Consider the following 19,584-nt stretch of genomic DNA (forward strand, 5'->3'; position numbering starts at 1 on the left):
TTTCAAACAAAGAAAAGCTAATTATTCTTCCTCCCCATTAGTTATGTTTATGTAAGTTTGATTACAGCATGCAAAATCTACACATCTGTTTGAATGAATAATTATAATGGTTAGGACAATCTGCAATTTCTTTTGAGATTATATACAAAAAAGTGGTTCATCCATAAGGAGGTGGTGTGCCCTGTACCAGTACTTTAAAAATAAACAAACTTAGTATGATCCAATGGACAATATTATTAGATTGGAAACTAAATCAAAGCCAAAACTCAAAGTTACATTTGATTATTTTGAATTACTTCAAAAATAAATGAACTAGTCAAACAGAGCAAATGAAAGTGTTTAGAATATGTTTAGTGAGCAGATATAGCAAGGTAGTTTTAGTGACAAAAACAAACACCAAATGATTTCTTTTCATTTATTTACGAACATAATTTTTGAGGGACAACAGCATCTCTCTTCTCTCTGTACATGCAACTGTAGAAAATAACATTTGTTTTGCAGGAACTCATACAGCTAGTAACAGTACTGCAGCAGCGGCAGCCTGCCAAACAATATGTACACAATTAACCTACATTGTACAAAAAATTACATCATTACATCACTGATGGCATGTTTGCCACTTGTTTTTTTTTGAAAAAACACATTCTACACAGTTTACTATTACAAAGAAGAGGGTGTGAACCTATGTGTTATTTACAGCTATGTACAATGTCTCATACAAATGCAAGAACATTTACACATCTGAGACTTCAATCCATATACCACAGGTGTCAGAGAAAGAAAAAAAAGTTCATTGCCCTATTAACTAGAGGTGTGCAAAATTTTTGGACCATCATTGTTGGTCACATTAAAATTTTAGTCTGGGTAATTAACAACACTGGGCTTTTTAACAATTCCCAGTATGCTCTTAGTGTTCAAAATACTTGGAGCCAAGTCTCATCTTTGAGAGACTAAACAAAGAATCAGAATATTCTACAATTTTGTACTTAATGAAAGATATCTCACCATCTTTACAGGCTCACATTTCACTGTAATATTAGCAGATTTTTGAAACTAGTTATTTAAAAGGATACACAGACAACTGTAATCCGTGTGTACAAAACAAAGGTATTCTCAACAAAATATCAGCAATTTTGCAAATATTAACATGGCAGTTATATTAAGGAAGGTTTAAAAAGAATTATTTCTATCATGATACATTTAACTTCAAATTTCATCACTGGGCACCCACTGGGCTTTCCACCTTCATTCTTCCCTTTACAGATAGCTTTAACTACCAATCACCTTGCAACAGACAAGAACTACACTGTGCTGTTCCACAGTCCATTACTGTTGCTTCTACAAACATAGGAACAATATTGGGGACAATGGGAAAGAAAATATGGAAGATTTAGCAATTTAAAAAAAAGCAGCGTATGCCTATTTTGTGTGTGTATATCTTTATCGTAAATTGTTTCTTAAAACAACAATTGCAGCTCAGGACATTGATTCACATAACAGATGAGACATGAATTTTCATTTATAGTTACAGAGTCAAGATAATAATTATAGGCAAAATTAAGGTGGTTAATAAAGAAAATGCAAATTAATCTAAATAAGATTATTAGTAATGTTTTTAGTTTTTCCTTTTATCATGAACCAGCACTGCTTTTTAAAAATGAACTGGTAGGATTCTTTTAAAAAGGTGTGTTTTATACTGGGAAGAGAGGTATGGACAGTACTGTGATAGAGATCCATAATTCAAAACTGAGTGACCATGACAGGAAATACAAGCTTTTTGCACATCTCTGCTAGGAACAATTTTCCATGCTTTATGAACAATATTATTCTTAGAGATAAAGTAGGGCTCAAACAATAAGTTAATTAGCATTTAAAAAAATTCCAATTGTCATTACTCGTTATCTAGTATCATTCTCATTCCGTGCCCAACAATATATTTGATAGTGACATTATACATTCCATACAAGCAATGTGACATTACATGCAATATTTGATGCTAGATAGTCACAGACCAATGACATACAAGACTGTAGATTTAAGAATGTCAGAAACAATACAGAAATGGAATACAGTACAGACTTCAGTTAAGATTGGGGGGGGGGGGCGATTATAAAAAAAGTTGTTTGTATAAAACAACAAAAGCAGGAACATTAAAGCAGCTCAATAAATGGTGTCAAATCATATGGTAATACTGCAGCATTTTCCAGTTGTGAAAAGTAATGGTTATTACTGGAATTAAGTCACAAGATTCAGGTAATTTTTCTCAGTATCTATCCAGAAAGAATGACATCTTTAAGAAATGGCAACATATATGAACATAGTTTGGACACACAAAACTGCTAAATCCTATACACTCTTAGGAATGAAAACATTGACCAATGTAGCTCAAAAGGCAAAGATAGTCTGGAAAAGGGGGAGTACTAAATTGAACGGAAATATAATTTAATATGGCAAAGACTAGTTTATTCAAAAATAATTTATTGACTGGTCCACAAAAAGGATGACTTTTATATGGGTGGAGAGAGAAAAGGTCTCTGAAACGTTACAGATTCATATTAGCTGAAGTTTAACAAACATTTAATTCAGTTGCACTGTATCCCATTGTTATAAAGATTTTATAGTAATATTATTTTATATATCGTCAGTCTGTCGGTCTTTAAATATGGATGTGTTCGCTCCACTGTTTGAGCCCTACATTCAAGAAATCCAGTTGCTAAAAGTGGTACACAATGCACGCAGTTCAACTGCTAACATTAGAGATAACAAATGCCTGATTTATAATACATTTACTCTCCAAAAAGAAATAAAAAGTACAACTGATCAAAATACAGTACAGAATAGGAATTGGACATTGAGGTTAGTGTAAACAATCAGAAATACTTTTTTTTAACTGAGCTTTTAAACTTTCTAATCAATAACTACCCAGATAAAATTTCAATTATTTCCAGGCACTAACTGAAGAACATTCTGCATATGTATGTATTTTCAAAAAACAATTTAATATTATGAATGAGCCATTATAGTAATAAGGTAGCTCAAAATACATAATAGTTCTATTTTAATTAAGAAATAAGATAATGCCCTTAGTAAACCTAAAAAGGTTGGATTTACATACTACCAAAGCCAGCTTGCACAGCATAAATTCATCTCAATCTTTCCATTAAATGTAAAGGTATTTGTAAGGAAAACACCAGATTCATAATGTTTGGAAAACAAGGTGGGTTTTAAAATACTATTTCTGCACATTGCCACCACGTGGACACATTGAAGAACTGCGTCTGCTGCATAATTGGATAACTGCTGATTTACAAACACAAATATAGTAGATAAATGTTTGAATTATCTTTCACTTTATTTTGTTTTGAGTTAAAATAATTGACACGTGTAGAAATTTTCTTCAGCAATCCCATTGATCTCAAAAAAATGCACACGTTTAGATTTAAAACTATGGGGATAACTGGTGTGTATATTTCTGCAGCAAATTTTTTAAAATCACCACAAACTCATTGATTATTACATTAGCTGACATAATTAAAAACTTGGATTATGATAATTAAAATGTTTCTGCAGTAAAATAGCCCCAGTAGCTACAATGAGAACTGCCAGATGTCCAGCATTAATCGGGTGAGCAACACTGGGCTCTTTTTAAAACTGCATGTTAGCTGCATCATTCCCTCTTTTGAAACTTCCATCTTAAATGTTCAACCACATTGTAAAACAAAGCCAACATGTGGTGGCTCATAATTCAGCTAAAGACAATCATAAGTCTGGACTCAGTGGGTTTAGAAAAATAATAAACTCCATTACAAATCTATAAATAGGGAAATTTAATACAGCAAATATCCTCTGACAAATTCTACAGATTTATACATTTATCAGAGGCAAGTACAGATAATAGAAGCCAATTTGTCTATGTAGCTCTTGCAGTCACAGATATCTAATATTCTAATATTCTTCCCAGAGAGTATTTTCAGATGTTTGCCTCTGCAATGCAACTCATTAGACTATTTCAGGTATTAGTCACTTTCTGAATTGCCAAATTAATTCTGACTTCATTACTGAACTTGCTTTTTACCAGTTTGTACCTATCTGAAGGTTTTTTTTAAGATTTTACATTAACAATTCAGACAGTTATTAATATGGATTTTCCTATAGACCCGAAGGACAAGTCACTTGCCCAACTCAAAACTATATTTAATATCCACTGACATCAATAACGTTAGGAGTTTTATTTTCTTTAGCAGTTCTCAATTGTGTCAGTGATTTTGAAATCCAGTCTTGCACGCAAACGATGTACTGTTTTTAAGGATGGCTTTAAGGATGCTTCTTTACTAAGAGTCTTGTACATAGGAACTCATCTTTAAAAACGAAAAGCTCCTACGTTGTGATGTAAGTTAATAAAACTAACTGGTGCATAGCCATATTATTTTGTGGTCTGGACATAGTATTTTAGAAATAATTAGTATCTTACTAATTCTATAACCTCTTTCTTAAATTGAATGGAAAAAATGAAATTGCTGTATTAATGAGTAACAAATTTGCTGCTGGGTATACATATGCCTCACAAAGGCAGAAATAATATTTCAAACACCCAGTGTGCATTTTACATTGGGTGACTAATGTGGCATTTGTCCTCAAACTTTTTATCTGCTAAATCAGAATCAGTGCTACTTTTTAAAAGTTACTGTGCAATAGTTTTACCTTTATGTAAACATTTAGCAAAGAAACTGCACAGTTTAATAATAAAGTTGAAGGAGCTGCTGCACACTAGCAACTTAGTGTAAAATTTTTGAGAAACCAAATTAATTTTGTTGCAGCCATAACAAAATCCTGTTCCATTGCAAGGATGCAACTTTCCAAATGGTTAGCAGTAAAACAATGAACATTTCAATTTTTTGGCCCATTTTCCAAACTGAAATGAAAGTGCCATCTAAAAAAAAACTGTACATACTGAGGATTTTTTTACATTTAGCTCTGAAAAATGATATTACAGTATGAGGAGTTATTTACAACTGTGCAGTAATGTGTGGCAAAATAAATTATCTAAAGGCAGCCATTGCCATCATTGTACACTGGTTAACGCATATAAAAAACTGTACAGCATTTAGGGATATACTTTTAAAACGTTTTAAGCATTGGCTCTGTAGTGTGAAGTGATGCTCTCTGCTAGAGAAACAATGAATGCCCAAGAATTAAAGTAGGGGTAATAAGTGGAAAGAAAATACAACATACTCGGTGCCTTATCATAAAATCGCTTCTTCCACAGGACTCCTTGCCTTGAGTTACTTTTGTTCTCAGGAGTAACAGAATTGCAGTCAACAAGTAGACTTAGTCACATGACCAATTGTGGACAAGAGTACACAAAGGACATGATGGGAAGTTACTAGATGACTGAAAATGTTACAACTCTTTCCCTTTGAAATAAAATTGTGATCTTCAAACTCATGACTTGATTCAGAATGCACTTAAAGTCTTGCTTTCAGACTTGTGACCTATACTTTGTTGAATGATATTTAAATCTGACCAGATTTTGTGCAAATTTGATCAGCTGACATTATCTACAATTAAAGAGGTATGCAAAACTGGTACTCCTTTTCCCAACAGTTCTTTATAGTGGAACTGAAATTACAACTCCAATATAAATTACTGAATGATCATTGCCTCTCCTCCGCGAAAAAATGATCAAGGTCACTGTTACGTCAGCAAGCACAGTATTCTGAATCCTACTGTTCTGCTCTTCAACATGGGTATAACTTTTGGTCTGCTACTTTCCCGTTTAGCTTGCAGGCTGTAATTGCTTAAGTTTCATTACATCTGAACAACTGACCTACCTTGACATCCTTCTTCCCTGCAGAAGTGATATCTAAAATCTGTGAAAAGTGCAATATAGTTTAAATGATGCTTCCTCCTCATGAAACAGGGAATCATTAGCAAGCAGCACTTAAGGATTTAAAAGAAAAAAAAACTTGAACTAACGTTCCTTTGGGAAGTATCCCTCTTTGTGCCATAATGGTTATCAATTACACGTTAACACTGTCATGCTGGCAGAAGCACAAAGTCATCATTCACATCAACCATTGGCACATAGAAGGAAGGGACCTCACTGACACACAAGGATTTGTGTCCGGCTGGGTCAAGCTCCTGCACTTTTAGCTGCCATTCCATTCGTTGGACTGCATTCAATGCAGCTGACTCATGCTGCTGTCGCATTAACAAGCATGTCTGTCAAAAAAAGTATATAATTTCAGGAAATTGGTAAGCAAATGACTGTGCAACATGAAGTTTACTTTTGCCCACCCCTTTCACTTATTTTAAAATAGAACTTGTTAAATTAGGCAGCAATAATTATACCCATCAATCAATAATGATATGAGCTTTTAAAGAAAATTCAAATCTGCGGAGGATATTTACTCTCCAAGGAAACATTACATATTTAAATTTCTTCCAATGTATCTTAATCCTGTTGGTTTCATTTTTGGATTTGGTAACTTGGAGGAGATGGGGCTATGTAGGAGCTTGTTTTGTGGTGGTGCAATGGGTAGTGTCACTGCTTCTGAAGCAGAATCTCCAGGTTCAAGGCCAAGGACTTTGTGGCCAAGAAAGTTCTTCCTTGCCAGCTGCAAACCACGGTAGTTCACTAATAAATTTTCTGAGATACTTCCTTCTATTTTGTGGACATACTACAGCCTTATGTAAATATGCTTCACAAATCAATGACTGAAAATATTAAATATTATATTCATCAGTAATCAGTTTTCACAAAGTTGCCTTGAAAGTCACATCAATGATAAATGGTAGTCCAATTCCGAAAGCATTTTTCTAAGTTTTGGAATTCTTGTCTGTAAACATTCTCTTTGAGAATTTTTTTTGTAGAAAGACAGGAAGAAGTTTGTTAAATTGGTATTTCAACCAGGATGATGACATTGTTAGAACAGTTAATCCATTATTTCCATCTTTAGACTAATAAATTTGAGCATAGAAAACACAAAATTATTCATGGGAATCTGGGTCAGTCGGGAGACAGGGAACATAGCAATTAAAATAAACATTATCAAATGCACCACCAGTACTGGATATATACAAAATACACAACTAGTAAAGACAGAACGTGTCACAAATTAACAGAAATATTATATACTTGGAATGAGGTGGATTGTCTTCTGAGGAAAGTTTCATCAGAGTTCAGAACAGCAAGGGGTGATTTGAATGAAATTATATAAGATTCTGCGTGGTACGGATAAGGTGCACTGACCAACTATGTTTACTTTTTTTGGGTGTATCCAAAATTAGGGGGACATTTTTAAAATTACAGGACACTCTTCCATGTTAGAGATGAGTGGAATTTTTTCTAAGAATTGAAATATTTTGGAAATCTGCCACAGAAAGCAATGGAAGCAGATTTAAGAATATATTTAAGGCAGCAAGATTATTTTAGGTAAGGAAATCAAAGGTTCCCAGGAAAAGATAGAAATGTGGAATCTGGAACACAAATTGATCAGCCATGACTTTATTGAATAGCACAGCAGGCATGAAAAGTTGAGTAGCTTACGTCTGTTTTTAACTTCCATGCTTGCATACATCTTATTTTCAACAAATGTTTTCTACTGGAGTTCATCCTTATATTGTTCAACATAGTAAGTTGGTTTATTGTGGTATTATTAGATAGATTTGTGATGATGCGATTAAAGCTGGTAAATATACATGACACCTTTCCCTTAGAACATAGAAAATTACAGCGTAGTACAGGTCCTTTGGCCCTCGATGTTGCGTTGACCTGGGGGACCAATCTGAAGCCCATCTATATTACACTATTCCATTTTCATCCATATGTTTATCCAATGATCATTTAAATGCCCGTAAAGTTGGCGAGTCTACTGCTGTTGCAGGGATGGCATTTCATGCCCCTACTACTCGGAGTAAAGAAACTACCTCTGACATCTGTTCTATATCTATCACCCCTCAATTTAAAGCTATGTCCCCTTATGCTAGCCATCACCATCTGAGGAAAACGGCTCTCACTGTCCACCTTACCTAACCCTCTGATTATCATCAGTCTCAAGTAAGTCACTTCTCAACCTTCTCCTCTCTAATGAAAACAGCCTCAAGTCCCTCAGCCTTTCCTCACAAGACCTTCCCTCCATACCAGGCAACATCCAGTAAATCACCTCTGAACCCTTTCCAAAGCTTCCACATCCTTCCTATGATGTGGTGACCAGAACTGTACACAATACTCCAGGTGCAGCCGCATCAGAGTTTTGTACAGCTGCAACATGACTTTGTGGCTCCGAAGCTCAATTCCTCTACCAATGAAACCTAACACACCATATGCCTTCTTAACAACCCTATCAACCTGGGTGGCAACTTTCAGGAATCTATGTACATGGAGCCTGAGATCTCTCTGCTCATCTACACTGTCAAGAATCTTACCATTAGCATAGCATTCTTTATTCCTGTTGCTCCTTCAAAGTGAATCACTTCACACTTTTCCGCATTAAACTCCATTTGCCATCTCTCAGCCCAGCTCTGCAGCTTGTCTATGTCCCTCTGTAACCTGCAACATCCTTTGGTACTATGCACAGCTTCACTGACCTTAGTGTCATCTGCAAATTTACTAATCATCCTTCTACGCCCTCATCTGGATCATTTATAAAAATGACAAACAGCAGCGGATCCAAAACAAATCCTTGCTGTACACCACGAGTAACTGAACTCCAGGATGAACATTTCCCATCAACCACCATCCTGTCTTCTTTCAGCGAGCCAATTTCTGATCCAAACCTCCAAATCATGCTCAATCCCATCTCTCCATATTTTGTGCAATAACCTACCATGGGGAACCTTATCAAATGCCTTACTGAAATTCACATACATCACATCAACTGCTTTACCCTCATCCACCTGTTTGGTCAGCTTCTCAAAGAACTCAATACGGTTTGTGAGGCACGATCTACCCTTCACAAAACCATGTTGACTATGCTGAATTAACTTATTCCTTTCTCAATGATTATAAATCCTATCTCTTATAACCTTTTCCAACAATTTACCCATAACCGAAGTAAGGCTTAATTACCAAGATTGTCTCTTCTTCCCTTGAAGAAGGAACAACATTTGCTATCCTCCAGTCTTCTGGCACTATTGCTGTAGACAATGATGACATAAAAATCAAAGCCAAAGGCTCTGTTATCTCCTTGCTGGCTTCCCAGAGAATTCTAGATTAAACCTCATCTGGCCCAGCGGACTTATCTATTTTCACACTTTCCACAATTGCTAACACCTCCTCAAGAAACTCAATCCTGTCTAGTCTAGTAGTCTGTATCTCAGTATTCTCCGTGACAACACCGACTTTTTCCCAGTGTGAATACTGATGAAAAATATTCATTTAGCGATTCTCCTATCTCCTAGGACTCCATGCATAACTTCCCACTACTGTCCTTGATTGGCCATAATCTTACTGAACTCATTCTTTTATTCCTGATACATCTATAGAAAGCTTTTGGGTGATCTTTGATCCTACCTGCCAACAACTTCTCATGAACCTTCCTGGTACTTCTTATCTTTCCTGGCTAGCTTGTAACTCTCAAGCGCCCGAACTGAGCCTTCATGACTCATCATTCTTCCTCTTGATAAGAGAATTAATCAATTTGCTATGTTCTTTTCTACCCCAATTCATTTCTGACCATCAATTCTTTTTCACAACTGCAGCATTTAAACTTATGATGGGAATCACAAGGAGGAATTGGAATTAATATTATACAGAATAAAACGTTACCTTCATTCTATCATATTTGTCATCTACATCCTGTAGCCACGAAATAAATTGCCGAGCATTAAACCGATCCCTCACAGACGTTTTATTTTCATCCCCCTTTGTAACAAAAGCAGACGAAACACCAGTGTCAACATATTAACTCTTCGTGGAGTAACACTGACCAAATAACCAAAGAGTAGTTGAAGAGGCAATATTTATTTCAACAAAAGCATGTGCCTGTCAATTGCTCCAGTTAAAATCACTGAGATCATAATTATAGTTGAATGAATGTCAAACCACAAACGTTGGGTGGGAAACTCATATCATAAGACTGGCATACAGTACAAGCACAGAGTGCAGCAGGTTCAATTAGGATACCTAAATCTAATAGTGCATGCATAAGACTATTTGGAGGTGGGGGAGTGATATGTGTTGGATGGGGGTTTGCGTCAATTGCAGTATGTAGAATATTGAGCAGTACAATGATTGAAAATCTAATTTGACCATGCAAATGCATTGCACTTAAGGGAAGCCACACTAGACATGGATGAGAAATGAACTGAAGTTTATGTTGATGAGGTGAAGTGGGACAAACGCAAGTGTGGCATAGATTGGGGTGATTGAGCCTTTACTATGATTTAAATTATACTTGCTTTTTATAGGGTGTAAGCTTCACTTACAAGAACAGCACTTATTGGCAAGTTGGTGCTATTTCCACTTATGCATTACCTTTGTATTATTAGATGGTAGAGGTAGTTTTGGAAGTACTGTATTGTCAAAGGAGGCTTAGTGAGTTGCTGCAGCGAATGGTACACATTGATGCTGCTGTAGTGGGGGGAATGAATATTGAAGGCACTGGATAGGGTGTTGATCGAATGGACTACTTTGTCCTGGCAGGTTAACTTTGCATTGTTGCCTGAGTTTTGACTTGTAATTGGTGCACACACTTTAGGGGGTCAGCAGATCAGTCACAGGACCTGTTGGTACTGATTCATAATGACAATAATGCAATGAGGTAGACTTTTTCATCAGTATCATTTGCTCAGTTTTAAAACATTAATCTGCCACTTAGTCCATAGAAGCACGGTCCTTCACAAATGTCCAAAATTGTTCGTGTCCCATTGCAAGTTCATAAGAGGCTAGTATTCAGGTCCCAGTGATGGAGGCTGGCTGAGCAGGAATGCTAACTTGTCTTGAATCTTTTTAGTAAGAACCTCTCTTGACATGGTAGTTCAAAGCTTGATATTCCACAAATGGGATTTTTCACAAGGAAATCTTAATAACTTCTGGTGTTTTCCATTTCTTGATCCAAAGATGTCTGCTGAAAGATTTTACTCAGGAACTTTGCTTCATATGAGATGAAAGTTGAAGAGTGAGTGAATTTGGACAGGTCATCATGGAGGGTTAAATGGGGTGCAACATGGACAATTTCTTGTGGGTTGTCACCATTCAGAGGTGTCAGGAAGTGCAGAAGTGAATGGTCAGGAAAGTGGCGAGTGGACGGTACTAGTTATGATGCATGTTGTTGCATTCAACTGAACGTCAACAAAACTGGTGTGAAGACCTACACTTGATAAGTGCATAGCAGCTAGCTGTGAGGCATGGAAGTACTGACATAAGAGTGTTGAACTATTAGAACTAACAAGTTTGTTTTGTAAGTTGTTTCTAGCTTTGATCTTTATGAAACAACTTGCTTCAGATGATCCCAGAGGCACAAAGTTCAATTTAGAGAGTCACTACCAAGAACAGCATCATACCTCAGTCTCCATGACTATCCATGTACATATTCATTTAGACAATGGCATTGAGTTGGAATATACTACATATATTTTTAGAGGAATTGAGATACCATGCACTGTAGTAGTCCATTCACTTTGTTTGATCGAAAGAGATGATAACTGAAGATACTGAAAGCAATCTGCATTTAGATTTTCAATAGCAATCTATATGGACTTCGTAAAACTTATTTTAAATATGTGGTTAACAAATAGCACCTGATGAAAGAGCAGTGCTCTGAATGCCAGTGTTTTCAAATAAACCCATTGGACTGTAACACGGTGTCGCGTGATTTTGACTTCAACACTGACACCTTTGCATCATGAATGGCAAGCAAGCATGAAAGAACTCAAGCAGGGAATTAGGAAGGCAAGAAGGGGCCATGAAATGACCTTGGCAAGTAGGATTAAAGAGAATCCCAAGGCATTCTATACATACATTAAACATGAGGATAACCAGGGAGAAAGTAGGACCACTCGAGGAATACCACTTTTAGTAAGGCTTTCGACAAGGTCTCTCATAGTAGGCTCATCCAGTAGATTAAGATGCATGGGATCCATGGTGGCTTAGCTACATGGATTCAGGATTGGCCTGCCAACAGAATGCAGATGGCAGTAGTGTAAGGGTGTTTTTCAGGCTGGAGGTCCGTGACTAGTGGTGTTCTGCTGGGATCCATACAGGGATCTCTGCTGTTTGTGATATATGTGAATGACTTGGTTGAAAATGTACATGGGTGAGTTAGTAAGTTTGCAAATGAAACAAAGATCAGTGGAGAGTGGATAGTGTAGGGGTATTAAATGATACAGCGGGATATAGATCAGTTGTAGATATGAACAGAGAATTGACAGATAGAGTTTAAACCAGGTAGGTGTGAAGTGCTGCGCTTTGGGAGATCAAATGCTAAGGAAAAGTATGCAGTTAATGGCACAATCCTAAATTGCACAGTTCTCTGAAAGTGGCCACAAAAGTAGATTGGGTGGTAAAGAAGGCATATGGTATGCTTGGTTTTATTGGTTGGGGAATTGAGTACAAGAGTCAGGATGTCATGTTGCAGCTTTATAAGACTTTGGTAAGGTATTGCGTTCAATTCTGGTTGCCATACTACACGATGGATGTGAATGCTTTGGAGAGCATGAAGAAGAGATTTACCAGGATGTTGCCTGAATTACAGGGTACAAGCTATATAAGGAGAGGCTAGAGTTTGACGATACTGCTCCTTTAAGAAGGTTATGTTGTCCTTGGCTTTTTACCCCTGAGAGAGAGGTCGTAAAAGCCACATGCTCCGAAAAGTCTGTTTCAAGGGTTTTAGGGCCAGCTTAATTATAGCTACCAGATACTGCCTCAGCAAAAAGGCTTTCAAGTTTAAAAAAAACTCCTGCACAATGAAAAGGGAATAGCAAGTTCTCCCAGATCAGCTTTCTCTGGTTTGATTTGGTTTTGGTTTGGTCTGGCTATTCATTGGAAGCAGTCAGGCAGTTGTGAAGTTGCTGGACCCAAAAAAGCTGGTCCATGCTGATCCTCTCTCTCTCTCTCTCTCTGACTTCCCTCCTGTAAGACCCTGTGTTTGATTTTACCTTTTGTGCCAAGGGATTGTTGCAAATATTGGGAACAGCATCATTAAGTTGGGATGATCTGTTGGGTTTTTGGATAGTTTAAGTTATTCAGTATTCTGTTCTCTTTTGTTTGTGTTTCATTCAGCAATCTTGTAAATAAATTGTTTTATTTAACACAGCTGATTCTCTCCTGGAATATATGCGTTATACCTGCTTAAAACAACTAGCAAAGTTAGGGTCTGGGAAACTTTCTTGAAATGTTTTAAGGGGGTCTGGCCTGGTCCATAACAAGAAAAACTCAGATTATTTTCTCTGGAGTGGCAGGGGCTGAGGGGAGACTTGATAGAATTGTATAAAATCATAAGGTGCATTGATAGGGTTGACGATCAGAACCGTTTCCCCAGAATTGAAAGGACTAAAACTAGTGAGCATCCACTTAGGTGTGAGGGGAAAAGTTCAAAGGAGATGTAAGGGGCAAGTTTTTTTTAAAACAGAGTGGAAAGAGCCTGGAATGTGCTGCCAGGGGTGTTTGAGAGACTTTCAGTTAAGTACATGATTATACAAGGAACGAAGGGATATGGACCAAGGGCAGGCAGAAGGGCTTACGTTAATTTGATGTGATGTTTGGCACAACATCATGGGCCAAAGGGCCCATTTCTGTGCTTTATTGTTTTATGTTCAAATAAGACGCATGCTGACAATACTATATAATTCCAATGGAACACTGATAGTAAATACATTAATTGTTAACTCAGGATATGCAACTAAAGAAATAGCTGCAATCACAAGATGTTTTAAAAATTAGAACCCCACATAAAGGAGAGGAAATGGTTCAACAAATGTGTTTTGTTAATGTTTGCCGTGGATGGCTATTAAAAGTGGCAGATTTCCAGAATGCATTCATTTTAATGACAAAGTATTTGCATCAGGACCCTTTCTATAGAAAAATATTTCAAATAATTATTAATATTTACAAAGGGAGATGGAGTTTAATTTAGATAAATGCAAGGTGCTGCATTTTGGGAAAGCAAATCAGAGCAGGACTTATACACTTAATGGTAAAGTCCTAGGGAGTGTTGCTGAACAATTAGACCTTGGAGTGCAGGTTCATAGCTCCTTAAAAGTGGAGTCGCAGGTAAATAGGATAGTGAAGGAGGAGCTGGTAAACCTCCTTGATTGGAATATTCCACTTTTGGAATATTGCGTGCAATTCTGGTCTCCTTCCTATTGGGAAGATGTTGTGAAACTTGAAAGGGTTCAGAAAAGATTTACAAGGATGTTGCCAGGGTTGGAGGATTTGAGCTATAGGGAAAGGTTGAATAGGCTGGGGCTGTTTTCCCTGGAGTGTCAGGAGCTGAGGGGTGACCTCACAGAGGTGTATAAAATCATGAGGGGCATGTATAGGATAAATAAACAAAAGTCTTTTCCTTAGGTTGGGGGAGTCCAGAACTAGAGGGCATAGGCTTAGGGTGAGAGGGGAAAGATATAAAAGGGACCTAAGGAGCAACGTTTTCACGCAGAGGTTGGTACCTGTATGGAATCAACTGCCAGAGGAAGTGGTGGAAGTTAGTACAATTGCAACATTTAAAAGGTGTCTGGATGGGTATATGAATAGGGAGGGTTTGGAGGGATATGGGCCAGCTGCTGGCAGGTGGGACTATATTGGGTGGGATATCTGGTTGGCATGGACGAGTTGAACTGAAGGGTCTGCTTCTGTGGTGTACATGACTCTATGAGTCTTTATGAAATTGGCCATTCCACAGCTAGAAAGAATGACAAGACTGGTCTGTCTGTGATAGGAACAGAACTGCAGTCTCCACAAAATATTTTACTAATTAAAGCTGGAAGATCTTGTGGCAGTATTAGTGCCAACACTGAGGTCCATCAAGCACATTCAGAAATGGGAAAAACATGGGCAATGAAGGCCATTCCTAAAAGAAAATTACAAGAAAGAAGAAAATCTGAAATCTTTGGGCCTTGACAGAGAATACACCTCTGCTGGCTAACTAGATTAAATTCTTAACAGAACGGAAAATATTAAACATATAAAATCTTTATTTCATGAATTTTTTTTCCTGTCCGGGAGCAGCGGGAGACAGAGCAGAGGTGACGTGGAGACCAGGAGGGTGCCGGGAAGGTAAGGACACTGTTTAAATTCTTACCTTCGAAGCCCACAGCCTCTTTCCTGTACGGGAGCAGCAGGAGACAGAGCGGAGGTGACGTGGAGACCAGGAGAGTGCCAGGAAGGTAAGGACTTAGTATATATATATGTGGAGCGGCTAAACCAGAAATACTACATGTGTAGTATTTCCTTCCCGCTCCACCCTCCTCTAACCAGAAGAGAAAGAATCTGTAAGGTAAGGTTTTATTTTTTCCTCTTTCTTTTTGTTCATGTATTTAAGTGCATTGTTTGGATTTAGTTAATTGATATAAAGTTAAGGCTTACAATGGGTGGGGACCTCAGACCCGAAGCATATGCCTCTTGCTTGATGTGTGAGCTCAGGGATGTGGCTGACGTTCCTGACTCTTACATTTGCAAGAAGTGTGTCCAGCTGCAGCCCTTGTTTGACTGCATGATGACTCTGGAGCTGCGGAGGGACTCACTGTGGAGCGACTCACTGTGGAGCATCCGCGATGCTGAGGAGGATACCACGTTTAGTGAACTGGTCACATTGCAGGTTAGAATTGCCGAGGGAGACAATGAATGGGTGACCAAAAGGCAGAAAATGAGTAGGAAGGCATTGCAGGTGGCCCCTGAGGTCATAGAGATGTACAGCATGGAAACAGACCCTTTGGTCCATGCCGACCAGATATCCCAAACCAATCTGTCCAGCACCCAGGCCATATCCCTCCAAACCCTTCCTATTCATATACCCATCCAAATGCCTTGTAAATGTTGCAATTGTACTAGCCTCCACCACTTCCTCTGGCAGCTCATTCCAGACACGTACCACCCTGTGTGTGAAAACGTTGCCCCTTAGGTCTCTTTTATATCTTTCCCCTCTCACCCTAAACCTATGCCCTCTAGTTCTAGACTCCCCCAACCCATGGAAAAGACTTTGTCTATTTATCCTATTCATGCCCCTCATGATTTTGTAAACCTCTATAATTCACCCCTCAACCTCTGACGCTCCAGGGAAAACAGTCCCAGCCTCTTTCGTCTCTCCCTATAGCTCAAATCCTCCAACCCTGGCAACATCCTTGTAAATCTTTTCTGAACCCTTTCAAGTTTCACAACATCTTTCCGATAGGAAGGAGACCAGAAATGCAAGAAATATTCCATCAAAGGCCTAACCAATGTCCTGTACAACCGCAACATGACCTCCCAACTCCTGTACTCAATACTCTGACCAATAAAGGAAAGCATACCAAACGCCTTCTTCACGATCCTATCTACCTGCACTCCACTTTCAAGGAGCTATGAACCTGCACTCCAAGGTCTGTTTGTTTAGCAACACTCCCTAGGACCTTACCATTAAGTGTATAAGTCCTGCTAAAATTTGCTTTCCCAAAATCCAGCACTCGCATTTATCTGAATTAAACTCCATCTGCCACTTCTCAGCCCATTGGCCCATCTGGTCAAGATCTTGTTGTAATCTGAGGTAACCCTCTTCGCTGTCCACTACACCTACAATTTTGGTGTCATCTGCAAACTTACTAACTGTACCTCTTATACTCACATCCAAATCATTTTTGTAAATGATGAAAAGTAGAGGACCCAGCACCGATCCTTATGGCATTCCACTGGTCACAGGCCTCCAGGCTGGAAAACAACCCTCCACCACCACCCTCTGTCTTCTACCTTTGAGCCAGTTCTGTATCCAAATGGCTAGTTCTCCCTGTAGCCTTGAGATCTAAACTTGCTAATCGGTCTCCCATGGGGAAACTTGTTAAACACCTTACTGAAGTCCATATAGATCATATCTACCGCTCTGCCCTCACTAATCCTCTTTGTTACTTCTTCAAAAAACTCAATCAAGTTTATGAGACATGATTGCCCATGCACAAAGCCATGTTGACTATCCCTAATTAATCCTTGTCTCTCCAAATACATGCACATCCTGTCCCTCAGGATTCTCTCCAACAACTTGCCCATCATCAATGTCAGGCTCACTGGTCTATAGTTCCCTGTCTTGTCCTTACCACCCTTCTTAAACAGTGGCACCATGTTAGCCAACCTCCAGTCGTCCGGCACCTCACCTGTGACTATCGATGATACAAATATCTCAGTAAGAGACCCAGCAATCACTTCTCTAGCTTCCCACAGAGGTCTAGGGTACACCTGATCAGGTCCTGGGGATTTATCTACCTTTACTCATTTCAAGACATCCAGCACTTTCTCCTCTGTAACATGGACATTTGCAAGGTGTCACCATCTATTTCCCTACATACTAAATCTTAGAGTGGCTCTCTCCCTCCAAAACAGGTATACACTTTTGGATACTGTTGGGGGAGATGGATCACTAGGGGAGGGCAGCAGATGCCAAGATCATGGCACCGTGGCTGGCACTGCTGTTCAGAAGGACGAGAAAAAGACTCGTAGGGCCATTGTCATTGGGGATTCTATTGTAAGGGGAGTAGTTAGGCTATTCTCTGGCCGAAACCGAGATTCCAGGATGGTATGTTGCCTCCCAGGTGCTTGGGTCAGGGAAGTCACTGATCGGCTCCAGAGTATTCTAAAAGGGGAGAGTGAACAGCCAGTTGTCTTGGTACACATAGGCACCAACAATATAAGTAAAAAAACCGAGATGAAATCCTGAAAGCAGAATTCAGGGAGCTAGGAGAGAAGTTAACAAGGAGGACCTCAGAGGTAGTGACCTCAGGATTATGACCAGTGCCACATGCTAGCCAGCACAGAAATGAAAGAATAGGCAGGATGAACATGTGGCTTAAGGGATGGCTTCAGATTTGTTGGACATTGGGACCGGTTCTAGGGAAGGTGGGACTATTATAAATTGGACAGTCTACACCTGAACCAGACTGGAATTAATGTTCTTAGGGGAGTTTTTGCTACTGCTGTTGGGGAGGTTTTAAAGTAACGTGGCAGGTGCCTGTGAACCAGGAGAGAAAACTGGAGACTGTAAGAATCATTAAGTTAACATTAATAAGGGGAAGAGTAGGCAGAGAGTAGGTATACACAAAAGAACTGGTGGCCTGAAGTGCATATACTTTAATGCAAAGAGTATAATGGGTAAGGCAGATGAACTTAGGGTTTGGATTGGTGCCTGGGAGTATGACGTTATTGCAATCACAGAGACTCGGTTGAAAGAAGGGCATGATTGGCAACTAAATGTTGCAGGATATAGACACTTCAGACAGGACAGGACAGGGAAGTAAAAGGAGGGGATTGCATTGCTGGTCAGGGATGATATGCGAGCTGTGCTAAAGGAGGACAATATGGAGGGCTTGAGCAGGGAGGCATTGTGGGTGCAGCTGAGAAATAAGAAGGGTGCAATTACAATGTTGGGGCTGTATTGCAGGCCTCCCAACAGTGAGCGTGAGGTAGAAGAACAAATAGATAAACAGATTATGGAAAGATGTTGAGGCAACAGGGTGATGGTGATGGGAGATTTTAATTTTCCCAACATTGACTGGGATACACTTAGTGTCAGAGGTCTGGATGGGGCAGAATTTGTAAGAAGCATCTTCTAGAAGGGTGTTTTCTAGATCAGTATGTCAATAGTCCAATGAGGCAAGGAGACATATTGGACCTGGTGTTGGGGAATGAGCCAGACCAGGTGATAGAAGTTGCAGTGGGGATTTCTTTGGGAACAGTGACCAAAATTCTGTAAGTTTTAGAATACGTGTAGACAAAGATGAGAGTGGTCCTAAGGGAAGAGTACTAAACTGGCCAAGGTCAATTATATCAAAATTAGGCAGGAGCTGGGAAATGTGAATTGGACACAGCTATTTGAAGGGAACTCCACATTTGATATGTGGGAGGCTTTCAAAGATAGGTTAAAGATAGTGCAGGATAGGCATGTCCCACTGAAGGCAAAGGATAGGAAAGGTAAAATTCGTGAACAGTGGATGACAGGAGAAATCATGTGACTAGTGAAGAGGAAAAGGGAAGCATACATCCAGTCCAGGCAGCTCAGAACAGAACGGGCCCTGGAGGAATATCGGGAGAGTAGGACCAGTCTTAAATGAGGAATCAAGCAGGCTAAAAGGGATCATGAAATAACTTTAGCTAGCAGAATTAAGGAGAATTCCAAAGCCTTTTATTCTTATATAAGAAGCAAGCGAGTACCTAGAGAAAAGATTGATCCACGAAAGGATAAGGAAGGAAGGCTGTGAGTTACTTTGCATCAGTGTTCACTGAAGAGAGGGATATGATGAACGTTGAGATTAGAGATAGAAGTTTGATTACTCTGAATCACATTGACATAAGTAGGGAAGATGTGTTGGGTAGGCTAGAGGTTATTAAGGTGAACAAATCCCCAGGACCGTATGGGATCTATCCCAGGTTGCTGAGGGAGGCAACACAGGAAATAGCTGGGGCCCTGA

General features: G+C 38.9%; 1 protein-coding gene across 6 annotated transcripts in view; it reads right to left on the reverse strand.

The window, feature by feature from the left end:
- Window positions 1-401: 401 nt before the first annotated feature.
- ankrd11 (ankyrin repeat domain 11) overlaps window positions 402-19,584 on the reverse strand; it is a 205,559-nt gene continuing 186,376 nt past the window's right edge. For all 6 annotated transcript variants that reach the window (XM_072596077.1, XM_072596076.1, XM_072596078.1 and 3 more), the window contains 2 exons: window positions 9,770-9,865; window positions 402-6,222 (listed from right to left, as the gene is read on the reverse strand). In XM_072596077.1, the coding sequence (XP_072452178.1) occupies window positions 6,037-6,222; window positions 9,770-9,865 (282 nt within the window). In that variant the 3' untranslated portion in view covers window positions 402-6,036. The remainder of the gene's footprint in view (window positions 6,223-9,769; window positions 9,866-19,584) is intronic.

Source organism: Chiloscyllium punctatum, chromosome 26, assembly GCF_047496795.1.
Source record: "Chiloscyllium punctatum isolate Juve2018m chromosome 26, sChiPun1.3, whole genome shotgun sequence".
Lineage (NCBI taxonomy): Eukaryota > Metazoa > Chordata > Chondrichthyes > Orectolobiformes > Hemiscylliidae > Chiloscyllium > Chiloscyllium punctatum.